The 22772-nt window shown below is 46.7% G+C and overlaps 1 protein-coding gene across 2 annotated transcripts in view; it reads left to right on the forward strand.

Moving 5' to 3' along the window:
• EEIG2 (EEIG family member 2) overlaps positions 1-21867 on the forward strand; it is a 55153-nt gene extending 33286 nt beyond the window's left edge. For both annotated transcript variants that reach the window (XM_073642858.1, XM_073642859.1), the window contains 4 exons: positions 10591-10777; positions 11104-11231; positions 11474-11543; positions 19377-21867. In XM_073642858.1, the coding sequence (XP_073498959.1) occupies positions 10591-10777; positions 11104-11231; positions 11474-11543; positions 19377-19419 (428 nt within the window). In that variant the 3' untranslated portion in view covers positions 19420-21867. The remainder of the gene's footprint in view (positions 1-10590; positions 10778-11103; positions 11232-11473; positions 11544-19376) is intronic.
• The last annotated feature ends 905 nt before the right edge of the window (positions 21868-22772 follow it).

Raw genomic sequence — 22772 nt, forward strand, 5'->3', positions numbered from 1 at the left:
TGGAAAATCACTTTTGTGACCATATGATTGGTTGTTGAGCATTTTTTCCCCCCTGAAGAGGTTTGGGGAAAAAAAAAAAAAAAAAAAAACCTTGAGGGAAAAAAATCTTTGAAGTTGATCGTGTTGGAATTTGCCTCAAACTAGGCAGTGTCCAATCTAAAGGCTGCCAAAGGAAACGCATTAGGGGAAAAAAAAAAAAAAAAAAGTCTTCCTAAACTTTTCAAAATCTACTGAGGAAAAGGAAAAACTTCTAAAAGAAAGGGGGAAGGACGTAAGCCTAGGTGTAGACAAGGTTTTTGAGATGTTTTTGGAGTAGAAATCGAACGGAAGCTCTCCAAATCTTCAAAAACATTGAGTTTCTTATCAAAAACCTGCCAAAAAGACTGTGTGCACATAGCCCTACCTGAAGATTTTTCTGCTTCAACTGTTTTTTTCTTATCTTCAGAAAACTTATCATAACCTCAGGCAGTGTTCACATGCAGCGTTTTGTATGAAAATAAGCTGCATTTTATAGTACCAGAAAAAGCTATGCAATAAGTTCTCATGCACTCTTTTTTTTTTGTTGTTTTTTTCCTTACTGAATTAGAGAATTGCAGCGTTTTTAACCTGCAGAGTGTCCAATCTTTCAGGATTTTTGCTGTTTTGAACGCCTGAGAAGAGCGCTCATATTCGTGTAGTTCCCGGAGCGGTCTCCGCTGTAGATGTTGTGCCTGTAGCTAGTCTTCATGAAATACTCCTTGTGTGAGAACATGTAGGAATGCACAGTGCTGTCCCCTCCAGTATTGGGTGGGTATCAGTGAGTGTCAGGAATGTATCTGTTTCCAAGCTATTATTCACTTTGTTCTTTGTTTCATTGTAACCGTTCCTCTATTTACTTTTGTTATTTGTCCTTGGCGGAGAGCTAATATTTGACTATTTTCTTTGCACTTGTCAGGACATTGTGAATTCCTGTGTAAATATTCATAAAAGCTCAGAAGAAACTAAATCCAAACATCCACAGGTCACCTGTGCAGTCTGTGTGTAATATTATATAGGGCAGTTATAGAACTGTTGCTTGTATTTTCTTGTTATATCGTTAGCATTGTAATCACTTTGATATCGGACCTCTCGGCTCGGTCCAGACTTTGTATCGTGGCAGCTTCTCTCCAATTTATGGTGTTTCACCAGTGGACATGGACTTAAGACCATGACTCGCCCATACCATAAATTGAATGATCTTTATCTGGTGCTGCTGATCTCCTCTTTTATCGCTTCTTGATCCAATTCCTCATGTAAATGGTGATCATTGTGCCATTGACTTTACAAGTAAGGAGATGTATGTACGGTAAGGATCAGACAGATGAGGATCGCAGTGTGCTTTTCCTTTTAGAGTCTATTCAGTTTGTAGCAAAAATGAAATTGCAGTTCTTACTGGGGCATTTCCAATATCTTGGATTGCACATATTCAGTGGAAATGTCATGAATGTCTAAAATGTGTAGTTGGCCATTATCTCCAGAACAGTGAGGTTCTTAATCTCTGTTCTGGCTGAGAGATGGCTCTGACATGCTTGCTCTGCTGTTTCCGCAGCTCCCACAGATGTGCATTAGGAGCGCCATGTCCCTGTGCAGCCGGCCCTACATCCATCTCCGCCACAATCACCATAGGGGTTACAAATCAGGTGACACGTTCCAGAGCGAGAAGCAGGTCTCATCTCTGGGACCCAGACCGATAGGACCTTTTATGGCACAAATGTCTAGGCTAGGCAAGCTGGAAGATATGATCAAAACAAGTGCCACTCTCTCCATAAAAATCTTCCTTTTATTTTTCCCCTTCTCCCATGACAGCACCACCTGAGAGAGGGTATCCGCCCACCAAGAACAGGAACCTACTGAATAAAAAGGTGGTACCTCTCTTCCGCATCAGTTTTGGTTCCTGTCCTTGATGGGAGCCTCTCTAGGTGGTGCCTCACCTACCTGTTCGTGGGATCTGGAGTGGATCCCGGGATCGATGCGGCCTGAAGGCCGTGAAGAAAGAGCAGATGGTCCTCTGTACCCAGCCCCATCTTGCTGGTACCTGGGTCTGCATGCGGGGGGGGGGGGAGGGGGGGCGCCTTCCGGGGTCCTCTCCCGCGGTCCTCTCCCGCGTGCGCTGGGTCCTGCGGCCGTGTCTGCGCACGCACGGTGGCCGTGGCTGGGTGCGCCGGCAGGCAGGCCTTCTGGGCTACGCACATGCAGGGTCGCGTCGTGCCCTGTGACGTAGCGCACCGGAAGTCCGGGCTGTGCACGCGTGGGGTCGTGTCGCGCCCTAGCACGAGTGCGCCGGAAGCCCGAGTCTGCGCTTGCGCGGGGTACGATTTCCAGGGTCATCTCCATTTGCAAGCGTGCCGGGATCCGCTGGGTCTGTGCACGCATGTGTAGAGAGGAAAAAAAAAAGAGAATATATTTATGGAAAAGAGAGAGCACACTGCTGCCGGAAGGGGAGGGGCCAAAAGGAGGTGGAGCCCCCTTATGCTTTAAAAGGATGTGAAGCAGTCAAGATGGCGGTGTCTGCATCCCCGTCATAATGAGTGAGGAGCCACAGTCATCTGGGCAGCTGCTGTCACTGCCGCAGGAGGAACAGCAGCAGCCACAGGCGCCTAAGCAGCGTAAACAGCTTAAGCGAAATGTGAGACAACCGGAGCAACGGGAGTCTTCCCATCATCAGAGCCACAGCAGTGGGGGTCGTACGAGTGCCGGCAGAACCGGTCGGAAGAAATCTCGTGAACCACCTCCGCCAGATGGGAGCGTTCATGTGAACGTGAACCACTGCCTTCGGTACCCTAGTCTGAACCGCAGTGTGGTGAGTGATTTTCTTGAAAGTTCGCCTTAGTAATGTGCTTTTCTCTGTTTTTTTCTCTTTTCTTTCCTTTCATTTTCTTTCTGGCTGTTACTAACCAAAAAGAGTAGTTCCAAGAATAAGGAGTGTGTATTATGTAAAGTTAACCTTCCCAGCTCCTACTCTAAGAACCTTTGCTCTGATTGTATCCAGAAAACTGTAGCAGATGAGTCCCCTAGTTTTTCTATGGATTTAAAAACCTTAATCCAGACGGAGGTCGGGGATTCCTTAAAGAACTTGATCTCTCGTAAGAAGAGGAAGCAGAAACGGGTTTCCTCGGACTCAGAGGAATCAGTGGAGTCCCATTTCACAAGCGAATATCCTTCCCCCTCTGACCTCTCTTTATTGTCTTCATCAGAGTCTTCGGATGATGATGGAGGGGGTAGGCCTTGTTTTTCGGTGGACAGTACTGAAAGATTGGTCAAGGCTATTAGAGTGACTATGGGTATTGCCGATGCCAAAGCTCCCAGAACAGTTCAGGCCGTCATGTTCGGGGGCTTAGATCAGAAGAGGAGATGCACATTCCCAGTTAACGAGAGGATCAAGACTCTTATAGATAGGGAATGGAAAAAAACAGAGAGGAAAGGTCAGCTGCCTTCTTCTTCTAAGCGGAGATACCCTTTTGAAGAGGAGGATGCAGCTAAGTGGGACAAAACCCCCAAAATTGATGTGGCCATCGCGAAGTCCTCGAAAAGATCCACACTGCCCTTTGAGGATTTGGGGACCCTAAAAGATTTGCTTGATAAAAAGACGAAGTCTTTTTTAAAACAGGCCTGGGAGTCCTTGACGCGGGCTCTGAAACCGGCAGTGGCAGCCACCTGCACTGCCAGGTCTATGATGATCTGGCTTCAACAGTTAGAGGACCAGATCAAAGGGAATGTCTCTAGAGAGAAAATTCTGTCGGGTCTTCCTCTTTTGCAGGGGGCGGCTGCTTTCCTTGCAGATGCATCGGCAGATTCAGTTAGGCTGGCTGCCAGGTCAGCAAATCTTTCTAATGAAGCCCGTAGGGCATCTTGGCTCAAGAGCTGGCCAGGGGATGTGCAGTCAAAATCTAACCTCTGCTCAATCCCTTGCGAAGGGGACTTTCTTTTCGGGAAGGCTTTAGATGACATCCTGGATAAGGCAGCGGACAAGAAACATGGGTTTCCTACTGTGTCTGTTCCCCGATATAAGAGCTCCTTTCGGAAGAGGAAATACAATCGGAGCAAGTTTCCCAGAGACCAAAGTGGTTGGAGAGACAGGAAGCCGAATAACAGAGGCTTCATGTTCGGGGGTCCGTCCTCCGAGAGTAAGAAAGCCCCTAAGTGACGGACCTCCCCAGGTGGGAGGAAGGTTGTCCCACTTCCTTCACGCCTGGGAAAAAATCTCGTCCAGTGCTTGGATTTTAGGGATAATCAGGAGGGGGCTGAAGTTGGAGTTCAAAAACATTCCCAGGAACACCGTCAGGATTTCAGCCCCCAGAGCCCTAAGGGAGCAGATGGCCCTGCAACAGGAAAGTACTCACTCTGGTTGTGAAGGGGGTTCTAGTAGAAACACCTGTACCCGAGCAGGGGAGAGGGTTTTACTCAACTCTCTTCCTAATAAAGAAGCCGGATGGCTCCTTCAGAACCATTGTCAACTTGAAGAAGCTGAACGACCATTTGATTTACAGGCCATTCAAGATGGAATCAATAAAATTGGCCATAAAAATGTTGTTTCCAGAATGCTATATGTGCATCCTCGATTTGAAGGACGCTTACTACTACGTCCAAATCTTTCCTGCACACCAACAGTTTGAGGGTGGCTGTACGGTTCGGCAAGCACATAAGGCATTTTCAGTTTGCAGCTCTTCCCTTTGGCATTTCCATGGCTCCAAGGGTTTTCACAAAGATTATCCTGGAAGTCACAGCGCATCTAAGGGAGAAAGATATCCTAGTCATCCCTTACATGGATGATTTTTTAGTGGTGGGCAGATCAAAATAGCTCTGCGCACTGGCTCTGGCGGAAGTCATGGCCAGTCTAAATGGCCTGGGGTGGATGTTAAATTTAGAAAAATTGAGACTAGAACCAAAAAAGGTTCAATCATTCCTAGGTCTCATTTTGGACTCGTAAAACCAGACTTGTCTTCTGCCAGAGTACAAGAAACTGAAGATCAGTTCCCTCATATCACGCGTAATCAGCAATCCATCCATGACATTGAGGAATGCAATGTCTCTATTGGGTACGATGACATCTTGTATCCCAGCAGTTCAGTGGGCCCAGTTCCATTCCAGACGTCTTCAGCAGGAGATCCTGACAGCAGACAAACTGCTCAGAGGTCGCCTGGATGGAAAAATATCCCTTTCAAGTTTAGTAATCAACTTTCTGGACTAGTGGATGAATCCGGTTAATCTATCTCTGGGGATTCCTTGGTCTTTCCAGGTGTTGGATACGATTACGACAAACGAAACCGCAGAAGGCTGGGGAGCTCACCTGAGAGATCATTGAATACAGGGCCTCTGGTCGTACAGCGAGACGGGCCTCTTCTCCAACATGAGGGAGTTGTTGGCAGTCAGAAATTCGCTAGTAGAGTTCAGTTCTCTTCTTCAGGGTCATCACATCCGGATAATGTCGGACAACCGAACGACAGTCGTTTACATCAATCCTCAGGGGGGTACCAGATGCCTTCCTCTGATGTTAGTAGCGGACCAGATCCTTCGCTTTGCGGAGAGTCATCTATTCACGCTCTCGGCGCTGCATATAAGAGGAGAGGAGAACGTAAAAGCCGATTTTCTAAGTCAACACATCTTGAAACAAGTAGAATGGGAATTGAATCCAGTGGTATTCCAGCAGGTTGTCGGCCAATGGAGACAACCTCAGATAGATCTGTTTGCGAACAAACACAATCGGAAAACCAAAATCTTTTGCTCCTTGAATCCAAAGGAGATGCCGTTTACGGTGGACGCGCTGAAAATTCCTTGGGACTTTACCCTGACCTATGCCTTTCCCCCTCAAATCTGATCCCTACTATCCTGAGGAAGATCCGAGAAGAACAGGCGAGGGTTATATTGATCGCCCCGTTTTGGCCCAAGAGAACATGGTTCACTTGGATGAAGAGAATGTCTCAAGCGGATCCATGGGTTCTTCCGGACATCCCAGATCTCCTCAGGCAGGGCCCAGTCTTCCATCCCCAAAGATCGGGCCTGGATTTTGAAAGGTCACTACTAACGCCGGAGGGGTTTTCTCCAGGTCTAGTTACTACTCTACTGGCGAGTAGGAAGCCGGTGATGACTAGGATCTATGGCAGAACCTGGGCTAAGTTTCTGTCTACCTCGGCTCAGTCCGCCAAAGGGAGGGTTCCTATTGGGGCCATCCTGGAATTCCTTCAGAAAGGCTTAAGCATGGGGTTAGCCACCAGTACCCTTAAGGTACAAGTATCAGCTCTGGGGGCACTATATAATTGCGACTTGGCAGCGAATAGGTGGATCATCAGATTCATTAAAGCTTGCAGTAGATCTAGACCTATTCCTACTCCAAGGATGCCTCCTTTGGACCTTAATCTGGTTCTAGAAGTGCTAACCAAGTCCCCCTTTGAGCCCTTAGAGAAAGTTTCGGAGAAAATTCTCACCTTAAAAACAGCCATGCTGGTAGCTCTAACGTCAGCTCGTAGGGTTAGTGATCTGCACGCGCTGTCAGTTAACCATCCGTTCACTCAGGTGTGTATGGATAGAGTAATCTTAAGACCAGTCCCGGCCTATATTCCAAAAGTAGCCTCCAAATTCCATAGGAGACAAGTAATCACTCTCCCTTCCTTGTATCCTGACCCTAGAGATTCAGAGGAACAAAAACTTCACACTTTAGATGTTAAGAGGGTATTAGTCCAGTATTTGGAGGTAACGAAGGCCTGAAGAAAAAGTGATGCCTTATTCATCTCATTTCAGGGGGCTAGGAAAGGGCTTAAGGTTACAAGGGGGACCATAGCTAGGTGGGTCAGGGACACCATTGGCTTAGCATACTCTTCTAGCAATCTGCCAGTTCCAGAGAATCTGAAGGCCCACTCCACCAGAGCTGTAGCTGCTTCCTGGGCTGAGAAAGCGGATGTGCCCATCGACCTCATATGTAAGGCTTCAACTTGGTCATCCCCCGCTACATTTTACAAGCATCACCATCTTGACCTTTCCTCTTCTACTGATCTGTTCTTTGGGAGGAAGGTGTTGCAAGCGGTGATCCCTCCCTCTGGTGTCTGATCTCTCTAAACCTCTCAGGTGGTGCTGTCATGGGAGAAGGGGAAAATATCCTAGTTACTTACCGATAACGGGATTTTACAGAGCCCATGACAGCACCCTATTAATTCCCTCCCCTTTTTCACTTATGGTGTGCACTTCTTAGGGTGTTTTTATTAGGAAATGTTTTTAGGTGGTAGTTATGTACTAACCTATTTTTCGGAGGCCCTCTCCTGCTCTGAAACAAAAACTGATGCGGAGGAGAGGTACCTCCTTTTTATTCAGTAGGTTCCTGTCCTTGGTGGGCGGATACCCTCTCTCAGGTGGTGCTGTCATGGGCTCTGTAAAATCCCGTTACCGGTAAGTAACTAGGATCTTTTGTAAAATTTAAAATATGAGCAGGAGGATCTCCCCTCCCTGCATAATGAAAATCCACATGGAATATTTGCAGAAATTCACCCTCACTATGGAGTTTAGATCTGCAACTTGTCAATTTATATTGTGGATTGTCACCACGGATTGGACCCTTGTACGAGTGCATATGATCCAATCTGCGGATAATCTACATCTCACTTTTGCGGATTTCACCCCAGATTTAAAGGGCGTTTTCCCATGTTCGAAAGTTCATTTTAATCAATGGAATAATAATAACTTTCACAATTGGATGTGTTTAACTAAAATGTTCCTGTGCTGAGATAATCTTATAAATGTTCCCATATGTAATGGCTGTGTCTGACCATGCAGGAACATGGTATGATCATACCACAGCTCCTGGGCAGGGGGGGGAAGGAAGGAAAAGAGTAAACAGACATTACAGCAGGATATCACAGCTGATTCTTTCTGTGAGATAAAACATTTCACTGTCTGTTTTTAAACAATGTTTTACTTCAAAGAAAGAATTATTTATGATTCCATGCTGTAATGTCTGTATACTCTTTTGCTTCCTCCCCTGCCCAGGAGCTGTGGTATGATCAGACCATGTTCCTGTAAGGTCAGACACAGCTATTACACAGTACACAGCAGGGGCACATTTATAAGATTATCTCAGCACAGGGACATTTTATTTAAATACATTCAATTATGAAAATTATCATTTCAATATGTATGGATTTAAAATTAACTTTTGTTCGTGTGAAAACCCCTTTAATTCTTGTCCTTTTTTTTCCTGTGTGATGTGGATACACCTTAGGGGAGGGAAGTTTATTTGGGATTCATCCTGGTAATGTTAGTCCTCACCCATATGATGAAGGTTAAAGTCCTTGTTCAGCTCCAGAATAGTGCCGCCGTGGTGGCAGCTCGTGTTCGGTATTTATGGCTTGTCCTGTATTGTTTTACCCTGGAGGGCAAAGTTGGAGTTGAGCCTCCTTCCTTACCTGTGTGAGCCGTGGTAGGCCATTCATTATTTCCAGGCGCTGACAGCCATTAAGAACAAGGAGCTGCGCTCGCTGATTGTGTGACGGACGGGTCAGATAACCGCTCGTCACACTCTTGTACAGTAAGACGCAGCAGAGGCCCCTTGTACCATACTTATGTAGACATGTTGTTTTATGTGCAGTCATGTCGATGGCTGAATGTAAATCCAGGATTGTGCACCAGGTTCATCCTTTCCAATAATCCCTGCTTTACATACCACTTTGACTAGAACCTGGCCAGCAAAATAATCCTGTAACTTTGTGACCTTCGCAGAAGATGATTTGGGAGCTCCTTATAATAAAATTACCAAACATATTGGATTTGTGTTTTTTTATCTTTTTTGACTCTGCCTTGTTCTTATTAAAAAGAAAATCATAGAGTAATTTACAGACGTGCTAAAGTGAAACTGTATTGTCAGTATTCTCCTAATTTATCTCTTATCCAAATCCCTTTGAGTGACAGCAATTTGCAAAATAGAGCAGTGAAAATCCAGACCGAATGCAGGAACCATTAAGGCCGTGTTCACACATAGCGTTTTTCTGTAGTTTTGTTCCTGCAGCCAAAATCTACTCTCTTGGCAGTAAAAACACTGCGTCCAAAATGCCCGTTTTGCAGCGTTTGAGGCGTTTTTGCCACATATTTGGGTGCAGATTAAAATGTGTGCTTTGCCAACAGTACATGTTTAGTAAAGTTAGTTTTATTCACCACAAAATCTTCAAAAACATTTGTTGTGGTTTTTTTCATTTCTCAGTGCTTTCCAAGGCTGTGTTCATACGTTGTGTTTTTGTAGCATTTTTTTTCTGCAGCTAAAACTTGGTCTCTTTGCAAAAAAAACCTCTGCGTTCAAAGCTCTCGTTTTCAGTGTTTTTGATGCGGTTTTTGCGTGTGGATTACATGTGTTTTGTCTAGCATATATTAATAAAATTGGGGTTTTTTGCAGTGTTTTTTCACTTTTTTATTGCTTTTTATGGGTGAAAAATCGCTGAAATAATTGACTTGCAGCCGATTTAAAAAAAAAAACCAAAACAAAGTGGGTTTCCATTTGTCAGGGGGAAAAAAAAAAAAAGCAAGCGTGTGCATGAGGTTTCTGAAATCTTTTAGTTTTTGTTGGTACTGTAAAAAGCAGCTTTTAATTTGCATTAAAAATGCTGCTTGTGAACATGGCCTAAGGGTGAACACTGCATATTTTGTAGCAAACATGTATTACTGAACATTCTTTCCATTTATTTGAATGGGACTTGTTATAGAACTTTTTGCAACCAAATTTGCAGCAAATACGCAAAGTGTGAACTGTAGCAGTGTTTGTGTTTTGAAAAAGGCAAAAATAAGGAGGGGGCTGCTCCCGTGTGCATTATTATCTAGGATTGCCTTAAACAGAGGATGGATTAGTGGTACTAACCTTGTGAAAAAGTAAGACAACATGGCTGGGCTCAGTGCTCCACCAGCGGGTGCTGCCTGCCGCTCAGTGGGGCTGCTTTTGGGGTCCGGGTGGGTTCCATGAGTGAAGAGTGCAGCTAGTGAACCGCCCCAATGGTGGGCAATGCCTGGAATAGGATGGAGTCGCAGTATGAAATAGAGGATTTATTTGTAAAAATGTGCTTACAAATAAATCCCCTCTCTTATACTAGGCCTCAATGTCTTCCTCTTCCAGGCAGCCCCCGCCATTGGGGCTGTTCGGTGGTGGCTCGTTTTGGTGGATGCCTGTATTTTGTGATTTAGCGACTGCACTAAGGCTGTAGCAAAGTGCTGATGGGGTTAATGTGCTCCTGCACTGTGTGTGTGGGGGTGGGGGACTTTGTGGTTTCCTGAGACCTAGAGTTGGGTATTACACAGCAATGTAATATTTGATGCCTAATTTGAGTTTGTGCTGAATTTTCTTCTAAGTGCAACTTTGGCACAAACTACGACTGTCACATTCCCAGAGGTGCCACTACTGCGGGCTCCAGCTTTCCCATTAATTTCTATTGAAGTGTGAGGGATGTGACGTATCTGATGTGCAGCGTGTGACCGGCCTGCTCATTACGCGGATGTAGTACTGCTCATATGATGGCAATTTATCTTATTGTATGTGAACCTAAAATAAAAAGAGTAAAACAGTAAATGGGTGGAAAAAAAAAATCACAAACGTAATTTTCTGTCCAGGGTACAGCACAGGCCACTCGCGGTCTTCCAGTTTGTCTGAATTGAGCCATCGGAGGAACACGTCGGTCGGCAGCACGTCTACCGGGATCGGGAGTATTCCAGAACCAATAGAAGACGACAGCAACAAACCTCTGACGTCTCACCAGGATATTAAGGAAGAGGGATCGTCCTCTGAGAAACTAAGCCGGTACAGTATGAAACATCAGCATATCTCATTAGTCCATAAATACCAATAAATGAAATATAGAAAGAGTTTCTAGTCCTATAAGCCCCCTCACCCCATGGAGGTTGTATAATTGTGATAAATGCAGAATGTAGAACAAAACTGCACCGTGTGCACATAGACAATGGGTGCAAGCCACGAGAAACCACACAAGGAAGAAGGCTGGACTTTATAAGGATGGCATCATGGCTGCATAACTGAGATATTTTGGGGTGCTGCCCTTTGTCACATGATAAATGCAGAGTGGATGGCTATGCCTAATCTCTCCATGCCCTCCTTGTATGTAATAGGCTTCCAGTGAAACAAGACTCTGTGGAGTCACAGCTAAAAAGAGTGGACGCTACGCGAGTAAGTGCAGATGATGTGATCGAAACCATTCTCCAAAGCCAGGACTTTACCCTTGACTCCAGTGCGGAAGGTCAGTATTACCAGGTGTCAGCGGTCTTGTAGCTTTATGGGCATAGTTGCCATTGCAATTCTGCAGCTGTCTGAATTGTTTCTTAAGGCTAAGGATGGTACTGAGATCTCCTGATCATACATTCTGCGACATCAGCATGAGATCGCTCATCATGATGCACAGTTGGCTGCCACCCATCACCATCTGCTCCTCTGTACCCAATGTGTTATTTAGGTGAAAACATTTTTCTCTGTTTCTTATAGAGGAAGGTCTAAGGCTGTTTGTCGGTCCCGGAGGGAGCACTGCTCTTGGAAGTCATCACTTACCAAACAGGTAAATCGTGACATACTTAAAGTGGACCCACACCCCTCCTTATGTAAACTAATTTGTCACAGTATTTTTTTCAGTATCTCGATACTGTAACCTAATTTCTCTCATTGGTGATTTGACTGCTTTTCGATTTATAGTTGTTGTGCTAAAATCAGGGTCATCTCTCCATTCATGGACATCTTGCTGAGCGTCTGCTAAGCATATGTACAGTATATACACATCAGCTAATCTAAACTAGAAGAGCTGCAGTGTAAAACATGTAGGAGAGCCACCTAAAGAGGATTTGTCATCAGATCTTACCGTCCAAACTGCATATATGATTTAACAGACCTTAGACCTGGTGAGGCTAGTGTGCTTATGTTGAGAATCCATGTCAGAATGGCTGTAAAATCCTGGTCTTAAAATGAACATTTGAGTTCAGCTACAACATGATCTCATAAGTCCTAAAGTATTAATCCCAGCCCCCAGGCTGACTGCCAGCTGCAGCTTGTGCTGAGGGCTGTGAGATCTCAGCAGCAGGGGAGCACTAAGTTAGCAGAGATTGAGTTTAAACTGTCAAAAATTATTAAAACAGCCATTGTGATGTGGGCATACAATATAAGTATAGTCATGGCCAAAAGTTTTGAGAATGACACCAAAATTATATTTTCACATGATCTGCTGGCCTCTGGTTTTTGTTAGTGTTTGTCTGATGTTTATATCACATACAGAAATATAATTGCAATCATATTATGAGTACCAATAGGTTATATTGACAGTTAGAATGAGTTAATGCAGCAAGTCAATATTTGCAGTGTTTCCCCTTCTTCAAGACCTCTGTAATTCTCCCTGGCATGCTCTCAATCAACTTTTGGACCAAATCCTGACTGATAGCAGTCCATTCTTGCATAATCAATGCTTGCATTTTGCCAGAATTTGTTGGTTTTTGTTTGTCCACCCGTCTCTTGATGATTGACCACAAGTTCTCAATGGGATTAAGATCTGGGGAGCTTCCAGGCCATGGACCCAAAATCTCTATGTTTTGTTCCATGAGCCATTTAGTTATCACCTTTGCTTTATGGCAAGGTGCTCCATCATGCTGGAAAAGGCATTGTTGGGTGCCAAACTGCTCTTGGACGGTTGGGAGAAGTTGCTCTTGGAGGACATTCTGGTACCATTCTTTATTCATGGCTGTGTTTTTAGGCAAGACTGTGAGTGAGCCGATTCCCTTGGCTGAGAAGCAACCCCACACATGAATGGTTTCAGGATGCTTTACAGTTGGCATGAGACAAGACTGGTGGTAGCGCTCACCTCTTCTTCTCCGAATAAGCTGTTTTCCAGATGTCCCAAACAATCGAAAAGGGGATTCATCAGAGAAAATGACTTTGCCCCAGTCCTCAGCAGTCCACTCCCTGTACCTTTTGCAGAATATCAGTCGGTCCCTGATGTTTTTTCTGGAGAGAAGTGGCTTCTTTGCTGCCCTCCTTGAAACCAGCCCTTGCTCAAAGAGTCTCCGCCTCGCAGTGCGTGCAGAAGCACTCACACCAGCCTGCTGCCATTCCTGAGCAAGCTCGGCACTGCTGGTAGTCCGATCCCACAGCTGAAACAGTTTTAAGATACGGTCCTGGCGCTTGCTGGTCTTTCTTGGGCGCCCTGGAGCCTTTTTGACAACAATGGAAGCTCTCTCCTTGAAGTTCTTGATGATGCGATAGATTGTTGACTGAGGTGCAATCTTTGTAGCTGCGATACTCTTCCCTGTTAAGCCATTTTTGTGCAGTGCAATGATGGCTGCACGTGTTTCTTTAGAGATAACCATGGTTAACTGAAGAGAAACAATGATACCAAGAACCAGCCTCCTTTTAAAGTGTCCAGTGATGTCATTCTTACTTAATCATGACTGATCGCCAGCCCTGTCCTCATCAACACCCACACCTGTGTTAATGGATCAATCACTAAAACGATGTTAGCTGCTCCTTTTAAGGCAGGACTGCAATGATGTTGAAATGTGTTTTGGGGGTTAAAGTTCATTTTCTGGGCAAATATTGACTTTGCAAGTACAGTAATTGCTGTTAAGCTGATCACTCTTTGACATTCAGGAGTATATGCAAATTGCCATTACAAAAAATGAAGCAGTAAACTTTGGAAAAATTACTATTTGTCTCATTCTCAATACTTTTGGCCATGACTGTACACTGGCCTCATTGGGTCCAAGATACCCATTTAAAGAAGTTGTCCACTACTTTTACATTGATCCTAATGGTAGGGCATCAATGTATGTGTAAGAAGGAAGACTTGCCTAGGGACAGGTGCGGAGCTCCGGCGCCGGAACTGCCAAGGTCCTGCCCAGTGTTGCCAGGGGACGGGATTAAGAGTGCACGGGGGACTTCCTGGACATTGCTGGGGGACAGAGGAGAGGGACGGAAGAGAGGAAGTCGGGTGTCTGGGCTCGCGCGAAAGAGACAGTTAGTTGGGGAGAAACAGTCTGTCCTGCCGACAACGAGAGAGAGACGTGCTGCCCTGTCCTCGGTGAAATAGAGACGCGGTGACGGACGAACGGGTGACACAGCTTGCCGCAAAACAAGGGCGTGCGGTCTGTACCGGGCCTACAGAAAGTGATCGTTCAGTTACCTGCATCACCACAGTTTTCCAGCCATCTGACGGTGACCTACGGGTGAGGACGCACCCGGGATTAGTGATCCTAACGCAGTTTGTTGTACGCCGGAGGAGATTGCTACGGCTCTTAAAGGAGTCGTGACCGCTGTCGTGTGGTCAAAAGGACTGGGGGCCCAGTGGGTGAGACCCGAGCTTGGCGGACGGGCGGTTCACTGCTTGATCGACACGGGATCTCAAGTGACCACCATGGGAGAAACTTATTTCCGTCAGCGGTACCCAGAGATGGCACGAAATGAAGGGGGTCCCTTGATAAAGCTCACAGCCACTAACCAACTGCCCATTCCGGTCACAGGAGTAGTGTGGTTACGCATCTGGGTATGCAGACAAGATGTGGGAAGAAAAGGAGTCGTCCTGACAGGCGGAGATGCCGGCCCAGGACCACCAGTGACCCTCGGTATGAACGTGCTGAAGGAAATCGGGGAGATCCTGATTAGGGAACCACGAGAGCTCACGCTAGAGCGGTGGAACTCTAGAGCCCCTCAAAGGAAGGCCCTCCAGCAGCTGATCAGGGTTGCCCAGGCGCAAGAGACCTCGAGTGGGGGAAAAGTTCTGGGAAAGGTGATAATACCCGCCACCAACACCCTCACCTTACCACCAGGATAGACAGTCCTCACTTTGCCCATCCGAGCCTGCACCCCACTAGAAGGGGTAGAGATTCCGATCGAGTCAACCACCGTGGACAAGGTGCCTCCGGGTCTATTGGTAGCGCGGACCTTGGCTACCGTCCATAAGGGAAACGTGGTGGTACGATGCGTGAACCTGAATCCGAGTGAGCTCATTCTTCCCGCCAGGACCGAAATGGCCCAGATCCTGGGGATGCCAGAACAGCTGGAACCGCCAGATGCGATACAATTGTCAGCCGTAAGGGGAGATCCCTGGACCCTGGCTATCACCATACGATCGGGGTCTCCTCGACCTCAGACTAAGGACGGTCGAGGGATCCTAGAACAGATGCGTGCTGATTTGACAGGGCTCACGACGGAACAGGTGTACTAGGTCGAAGAGATGCTGGGACGGTACCAGGACGTCTTTGCCCGACATGAGGACGACTTTGGATGTACCGAGGCCATCACCCATGAGATCCCTACGGGAACGGTATAGACAGATACCCCTGCAAATGTACCAGGAGGTGAAGGAAATGCTGGCCCATATGATACAGAACGGGGTGATTCGGGAAAGCCAGAGCCCGTGGGCGGCTCCAATCGTCCTGGTCAGGAAGAAAGATGGAACCCTAAGATTCTGTGTGGACTACAGTCGGCTAAATGCTTGCACCGTAAGAGACTCGTACCCTTTACCCAGGATCGAGGAGTCTCTATCCGCCCTAGGCAAGGCGAAATACTTCTCCTCCCTGGATCTGCCCAGCGGATACTGGCAAGTGCCAGTGGCTGAACACGACCGCGCCAAGACAGCATTCCCATTGCCTATGGGACTCTTCGAGTTTAATCGGATGCCTTTTGGCCTAACCAACGCTCCCGGGACCTTTCAACGCTTGATGGAGAGATGTTTAGGCGATCTGAACTTTGAGGCCACACTGATCTACCTCGATGACATCATCGTCTATGCGTCTACCTTCCAGGAACATCTACGACGACTGGAGCAAGTCTTGAGTCGCCTTCGAAATCACGGCCTGAAGGTGAAGCCACAAAAATGTCATATATTCCGCAAGCAGGTTGAGTACCTCGGGTACACGGTGTCCGGTGAAGGAGTCAGGCCCACTCGGGAGAAAGTGGCCGCCGTGCAAGAGTGGCCCACCCCGAAGACTGTAAAGGACGTGCGGGCCTTCCTAGAACTTGCAGGGTTTTACTGCGGATTCGTGAAAAATTTCACGCGCATCGTTAATCTGCTACTGGATCTCCTTCAAGGGATACCTGCGGGCTCGAAAAATCGAACAGTGAAATGGGGAAGAGAACAGGAAGAGGCCTTCAGGGCCTTGAAGATGGCCCTGACGGAAACTCCCATACTGGCCTACGCGGACTTTTCTCAGCCCTTCGTTCTTCACACCGATGGAAGTCTCCTTGGTCTAGGGGCCATGCTGTCGCAGGAGGGGAGAGAGCGGGTGATAGCATATGCGAGTTGCTCCCTCCGAGACTCTGAGAAGAACCTAGACAATTACAGCTCCTTTAAACTGGAATTGTTGGCCCTAGTGTGGGCAATGACAGATAAGTTCGCGGAGTACTTGTCGGGGTCTGAAGTGTTGGTGAAGACAGACAACAACCCGTTGGCTCATCTGGAGAGTGCGAAGTTGGTAGCCCTGGAACAACGATGGGTGGCTCGAATAGCTCGGTACCGGTATAAGATCACCTACCGGCCTAGGGCTGAAAACAGACATGCTGATGCCCTCTCCAGGGTGACCCATGAGCACCCCGAACGTGACAGAGACTAAGAACTGGAGGCCGAAGAGGTGCCCAGCTTCCGTAGGGTTGGCAGCCCGTTGTCCGCTACGCAGGGGCAGATCGGGGAAGTGAAAGTAGGACATGTGTTGGGGCGGCCCAGGGACAAGTGGGTACGGATACAGCAAATGGATGGAGAGATTGCGCGGTTGTGACAGTGGGTGGCTTTAAAGCAAGTCCCTAACCGCGAAGAAAGGGGGACCCTGACGGCAGAGGGGCTGAAGATGCTGCGGCAGTGGGAGAGACTGAGCCTGCAGGACGGCTTGTTGTACAGGCGGGTCCAGTTGGTACAGGAGTTCGGCCCCACTTGGCAAGTAGTGGTTCCAGAGAGTGTGATCGGGACACTGGCCAAAGAAGCACACGAGCGGGGAGCACACTTTGGACTCGAAAAGACCTTCCAGTGGCTGCAGAGACTGGTGTACCACCCCCAGCTAAGAGTTGCAGTGGAGAATGTCTGCCAGAAGTGCCGGAGTTGTGAGTTGGTGAAAACCCCAGAGCAGCGGGCCCCCGTCCAGACCATTGTGACGGCTGCGCCCTTAGAGGTGTTTATGATCGACTACCTGACCATCGGGCTGGTGCATCTCGGGTATGGACATTGCCTGGTCATGACCGACCACTTCACAAAATTTGCGGTGGTAACTCCGATAAGGGATCAGACAGCTGAATCTGCTGCCCAGGCTATCTGTCGGGACTTCATGTGGGTCTATGGCTGTCCGAAGAGAATTCACTCCGATCAAGGAGCTTGTTTCCAAGGACGGGTGATGGAGGAGCTGCACCGGCTGTACAAGATCGAGAAGTCTAGGACCACCCCTTACCATCCGCAAGGGAATGGTCCTGTGAACGCTTCAACAGAACTTTGATCCAGATGCTTCGAACCTTGGAAGAAGATCGGAAGGTACGCTGGCCGGAGTTTGTGGCCGAGCTGGTGTGGGTCTATAATAACCGGGTACATAGCGCCACAGGGTTCACCCCCTACACCCTGCTGTTCAGCTAGAATCGTTCATCAAAGCATGTTACAGCCCTGTTTGTCTAGCGATGAGGAAAAGAAGGAGGAACTCAGCACAAGGACGAGAGATCCCACACCCAGTGCGCCCGTCTACGATGATTAGGAGGAAGAGACAATAGTGGCTGCGATCCCCAATCTCACATCGCCCACAGCTTCCCACACGAGAGAGGAGGGCCCACCGCTCCGTCAGGCTGGGCCGGGCGAAGTTGGGAACCCCAGCGACTCTCAAGTACCCTGCGCTCCAACTGCGTTATGCCGGTCCGAACGATCCACGGCTGGTGTGCCGCCTATCCGCTACAATCAGGATCAGTTCATCTGGCAACATATCATCCAAGAGGTCAGAGAGTGTGAGCGCCTGGTGAAAAAACTCTCGCCCGTGGAATGGCGAGCTCAAAGGGAGCGGGAGTGTAAGAAGGAAGACTTGCCTAGGGACAGGTGCAGAGCTCCGGCGCCGGAACTGCCAGGGTCCTGCCCAGTGTTGCCAGGGGACGGGATTAAGAGTGCACGGGGAACTTCCTGGACAGTGCTGGGGGACAGAGGAGAGGGACGGAAGAGAGGAAGTCAGGTGTCTGGGCTCGCGCGAAAGAGACAGTTGGTTGTGGAGAGCAGACCGGCAGTTGGGGAGAAACAGTCTGTCCTGCCGACCACGAGAGAGAGACGTGCTGCCCTGTCCTCGGTGAAATAGAGACGTGCTGACCTGTCTGCGGTGACGGACGAACGGGTGACACAGCTTGCCGCAAAACAAGGTGCGTGCGGTCTGTACCGGGCTTACAGAAAGTGATCGTTCAGTTACCTGCATCACCACAGTTTTCCAGACATCTGACGGTGACCTACGGGTGAGGATGCACCCGGGATTAGTGATCCTAACGCAGTTTGTTGTACTCCGGAGGAGCTTTCTACGGCTCTTAAAGGAGTCGTGACCGCTGTCGTGTGGTCAAAAGGACTGGGGGCCTGTGGGTGAGACCCGAGACCGCCCACTGCCGCCAGAAGATGGACACCCTCCGGAGTGAGTGTCTGAAGACGGAAGTAGTTATCGCTAAAGGACAGATAAGTGCAAGCCTCCAGTAATCTACCTTCTCTTATTCAGCCTGAACTTTTGGGACTGCGCCGTATTGTTCATCCTTTCCGTGTTATAGTTAAACCACAATCGTTTTTACCGTTTTATTGTTGTGTTACTTAAATTTACGTGGAGAAACCAAATCTTGAATTAAACCTCTGCCATACTCTCTGCGTGCTGTGTGCGGCATCCGAGCCTTTTAGCATATGATCGGCCGGGGTCCCGCACGCGGCACCCCCGCCGATCAGCTGTTATCAATTGAATAGGAGGCGGATGTGCAGTACACTGCGGCGGCCACTACCACTTGGCGGTGGAGCCCCGCATGTGAGCACTTGCAGCCCTCGCCACCGATAACAGCTGATCGGCGGGGGTGCCGCGTGCAGGACCCCGGCTGAGCATATATTGATGCCCTATCCTCTGGATAGGGCATCAATGTAAAAGTAGTGGACAGCCTCTTTAATAATACATTTCTACTGTGAAATCTGGTGACGGATCTGTTTTAAGCATGGCCATATATTAGTGACCTGTCGCCTACTATGTGTCGAGCACAGGACCGGACTGTGAGTGCAGCAGTCTTGGCCCTTTTATTATGAATACAACACAGAGAGAGTAGATTTATAATTTAATGTCTTTTTGAATATCCCTCACTTTTTTACTACCTCTTTAAACAAGAAGATGAAAGTCCCTGGTTGTCCTCAGTCCTAATCTCTTTTCCTCTGCTTTCTTTTCAGGGTTGGCGCAGGAGCATATGAACAGGTTGTCATCAAACGTTAAGATGTCTACAAGAAGACCCTGGTCTTGTGGGGAATATTATTATCCAGCCTATTGTATATGGGTCAATACTTTGCAAACTTTTTATAGAAAGAATAAACAGGTTTTTAGTTTTCCAAATGAAGATGCATGCTGTGCTGCCATAGGGCGAGGATGGTTTCCTTATCATCCCTCCGTGAATATGAACCTTCATTGTTGTCTTGGCATAGGTGAACATCTTGGAGCATCTAAATGGCCATTGATCTGATCAGCCACAATCAAATCTGCCCTAATCTTGGATTTTATTCGGACTGGAATTTGTGTAAACCTCTGTGGCTACGACTGACCTCCTCTTTGTGACATTTTCTGCAAATATAAGCGGGCTAAGTGTGTCAGAGGCAGTTCTCCTGGGATCCGATCCACAGATGTGATGGTGTAATGTCTTCAGTACATCATGTTCCAACAAGGGTGATCAGCTTATAGATAGACCATACTGATGGGTAGAGGCCAGATTAGTGCAATAGAGCATGAGATGATGAGCCCAGAAGGTGCAGAGATATCGGGATACACACAGATGGCCGCAGTAACATTAGGTACAGAGTGATATTGAGATTCCTGCAAAGCTTAAACAATGTACCTAAGCCTTGTTAGTAGAGGTGGTCATCTGATCTGTCCACACGTTTGGGGTCTGCAGATTGCACATGGAGCTTTAGGTATTTTACTGTAAGAAAAAGAAATCTAATTTAAATGCACTTTTTCCTAAATTTTTGAGAAAAGTGGATCTTACCAAAGACTTAACTGCTTTTGTTTTCCAGTCTTATGGCTCATGTACAAAGCAGAGCTGTCGGCACTAAACCTGCATGGTAGTGCACGGAGGCTGTAAAGATCTCTAACATTAAAGGGTTTGTCCTGTTTCAGAGAACTTTTCCCGATTATAGATATATCTATTTAATATACTGTTTATTGTAAAAACAAATTAATTGTCCCTTACGTACCATCCCGGAGTTCAGCACTGTGTCTATTTATCTGCCCCAGTCCCCATTACTTGGCCACAGCGATGACATTGTCAGAAGCCCTGCAGCCAATTACGGAGATGGACAGATCATCCTGTATAGACAGCGTGAGCTGCTGAGCTCCGTGATCGGCTGCAGCGATGTCGACATGACCTCACCGCTGCAGCCACGTGACTGTGACCAGGGCAGCAGCGGAGACAGCCCTGGACCTCAAGGGTACATAAAGCACAGTTTGGGGTTTTTTTTTTTTTTACAACGATCTGTACTTATCATGAAAAGTTTCATGAAAGAGGACAACCCCTTTAAGTCCTATGACATCCATGTGCTGCCATCCAGGCTCGGTCTGGTGCCCTATCTGATGGATTAGCGTTGGCAAATCCTCCTATATGGCTTCCATAGAGGTTAGACTTCCCATTCACCTCTGTGGGAGCCGTATAACGGCCTTGTACAAAATGGAGCTGTAATACTGTCCTGTACGTGAGGCACAAGACTATTGTGCTTGAAATTGGGTGGGAAATCCTGTTTATCCAGATAATTTTTAGAAGCAATTTTGTACTAGACCAAGAAGTGATATTCTTTGTGCCAACAGAGGGCGGGCGGGTCAGGTAAATGACGTGTACCGAATATTATTGCCAGTAATAAAGTCTTTATAACACAGGGACTTCTGGCGAAAGATAATGGGAATATTCCAGCAATTGTCAGCGTAGTGTAGGCTTGTATGTAAGGCTCTGTTCACATCTGCCTCATGGTTTCCATCAAAGGAAAAAGCAACACTGTGCTGGATCCATTGCATAGCAGAACCCAATGACTTATACCATGTTGGAACCTGATGACCCTCATTGTATGTCAGTTTTCCAGAAAAAAAAAATATTGTATGCTGATTTTTTTTAATGGAATCTGCAGTGGAGCCTCTGCTACAGATGTGAATAACGCTCTATATTCTGGATCAAAACTAGGCATGGGCCGGAGGATATTTTCCCGTTCAGGACCTCAGCTTTGGCTGAAGGTGGGACTTAATGTATTAAAGAAGAGATATAAATCATCCATGTTTTTTTTTGCATGCATGCATGTAATTGGGACTAAAAACCTTTTTTACATTTGGGTTTGGTTAAAAAAATGTTGCACCGTTTTGGCTTTTATATAGTATGTTTCCATCCACATTCACATTTCATGCGGTCTGTGGTCATCAATCAGCCGAGAAGAGCACAGAAAAAGACAGATAAAGTTACCAACTCTCCCATTAGATCAAGCTCACTATTTGATTCTTAGTTAGCTCATTCTGCAGCCAGCAATTTTTAGCACAACACAAAAGCTCTAGAAGGCAAACGGTGCAAAAGTTTTAATGGTACCCAATTGCAAAAAATATTTTTTAGTCCAAAATCCATGCATTTCCATAAAAAAAAAGTGGACAACTCATTTAGTATAGAATTATATTGAAAGTGCAATAGATTAGTAGTGTCAGACAATCATAAGACTATATCCAGCCAGGCCAGGCCTCCATGCTGCCAGACGACTATTTACTGCCTTATCCTTTTCCAGTTAAACCAGAGTAATAGCCTATATCTAACATTACCCTATTACATGTACTCAGAAGTTTCATAGCCTTCATGTACGGCCTGTATCTATGTGTACTTGTAGAGCTTGCCAATGTATTCGCTAAACCATCTTGTATTCTTTCTTCTCCAGCCCATTCTAACCACCAGTATCCATTAATTCCCAGTAGCATGCCATTACCAAACCAGAATATACATGTTTGTGCCACAGAGGGTTAAAGAGCCCCTGTATGGTAAGTGAGGACCAATGGACCAAGAACAGGTCTTCTGGTAACTCTGCCATATGTTGTACATGACACTACATCTGCCCTGTAGCCCCCGGGCCATATAGGCAACCATATTGTATACCAGTGCTGACCACTTGACTTGCTGATGTTTACACTGATATTGGGCTGGGGTTTTAGGGTTCGGGGACTTTATGGTAAAGGATCTCACAAAGTTTCTTCCATGTTGTAATTGTTAAGTGTACAGTGAATATACCGACTTCTTATGGATGGAATGAAGAAGCGTTAACCAGAATATACAGGAGAATGACTTTATTTTGATGAAAACGCTACATTTCATTTATGGTGCAATTCTGAATTTGGTTTGTACAATAGTATTTTTATATATAGTATTTGCTGTTATTAAATGTGTTTATTTTATGACCTTTCTTATAGTAGAAACTGACGTGCGAGTACGCTTCACTGACTTTGCCGTAAATATATTTGATCTAGATATTTGTACCAGCGGATGTCCAAAATAAATCGGTCTTTGGGATTTATACCTAGAATTAATGGTCTATTCTGTAACAAGGTTATTATGGCGAGTG

The sequence above is a fragment of the Phyllobates terribilis genome, unplaced genomic scaffold (genome assembly GCF_046119375.1).
Source record: "Phyllobates terribilis strain yellow unplaced genomic scaffold, ASM4611937v1 Scaffold_8__6_contigs__length_399053987, whole genome shotgun sequence".
In the NCBI taxonomy this organism is placed as follows: domain Eukaryota; kingdom Metazoa; phylum Chordata; class Amphibia; order Anura; family Dendrobatidae; genus Phyllobates; species Phyllobates terribilis.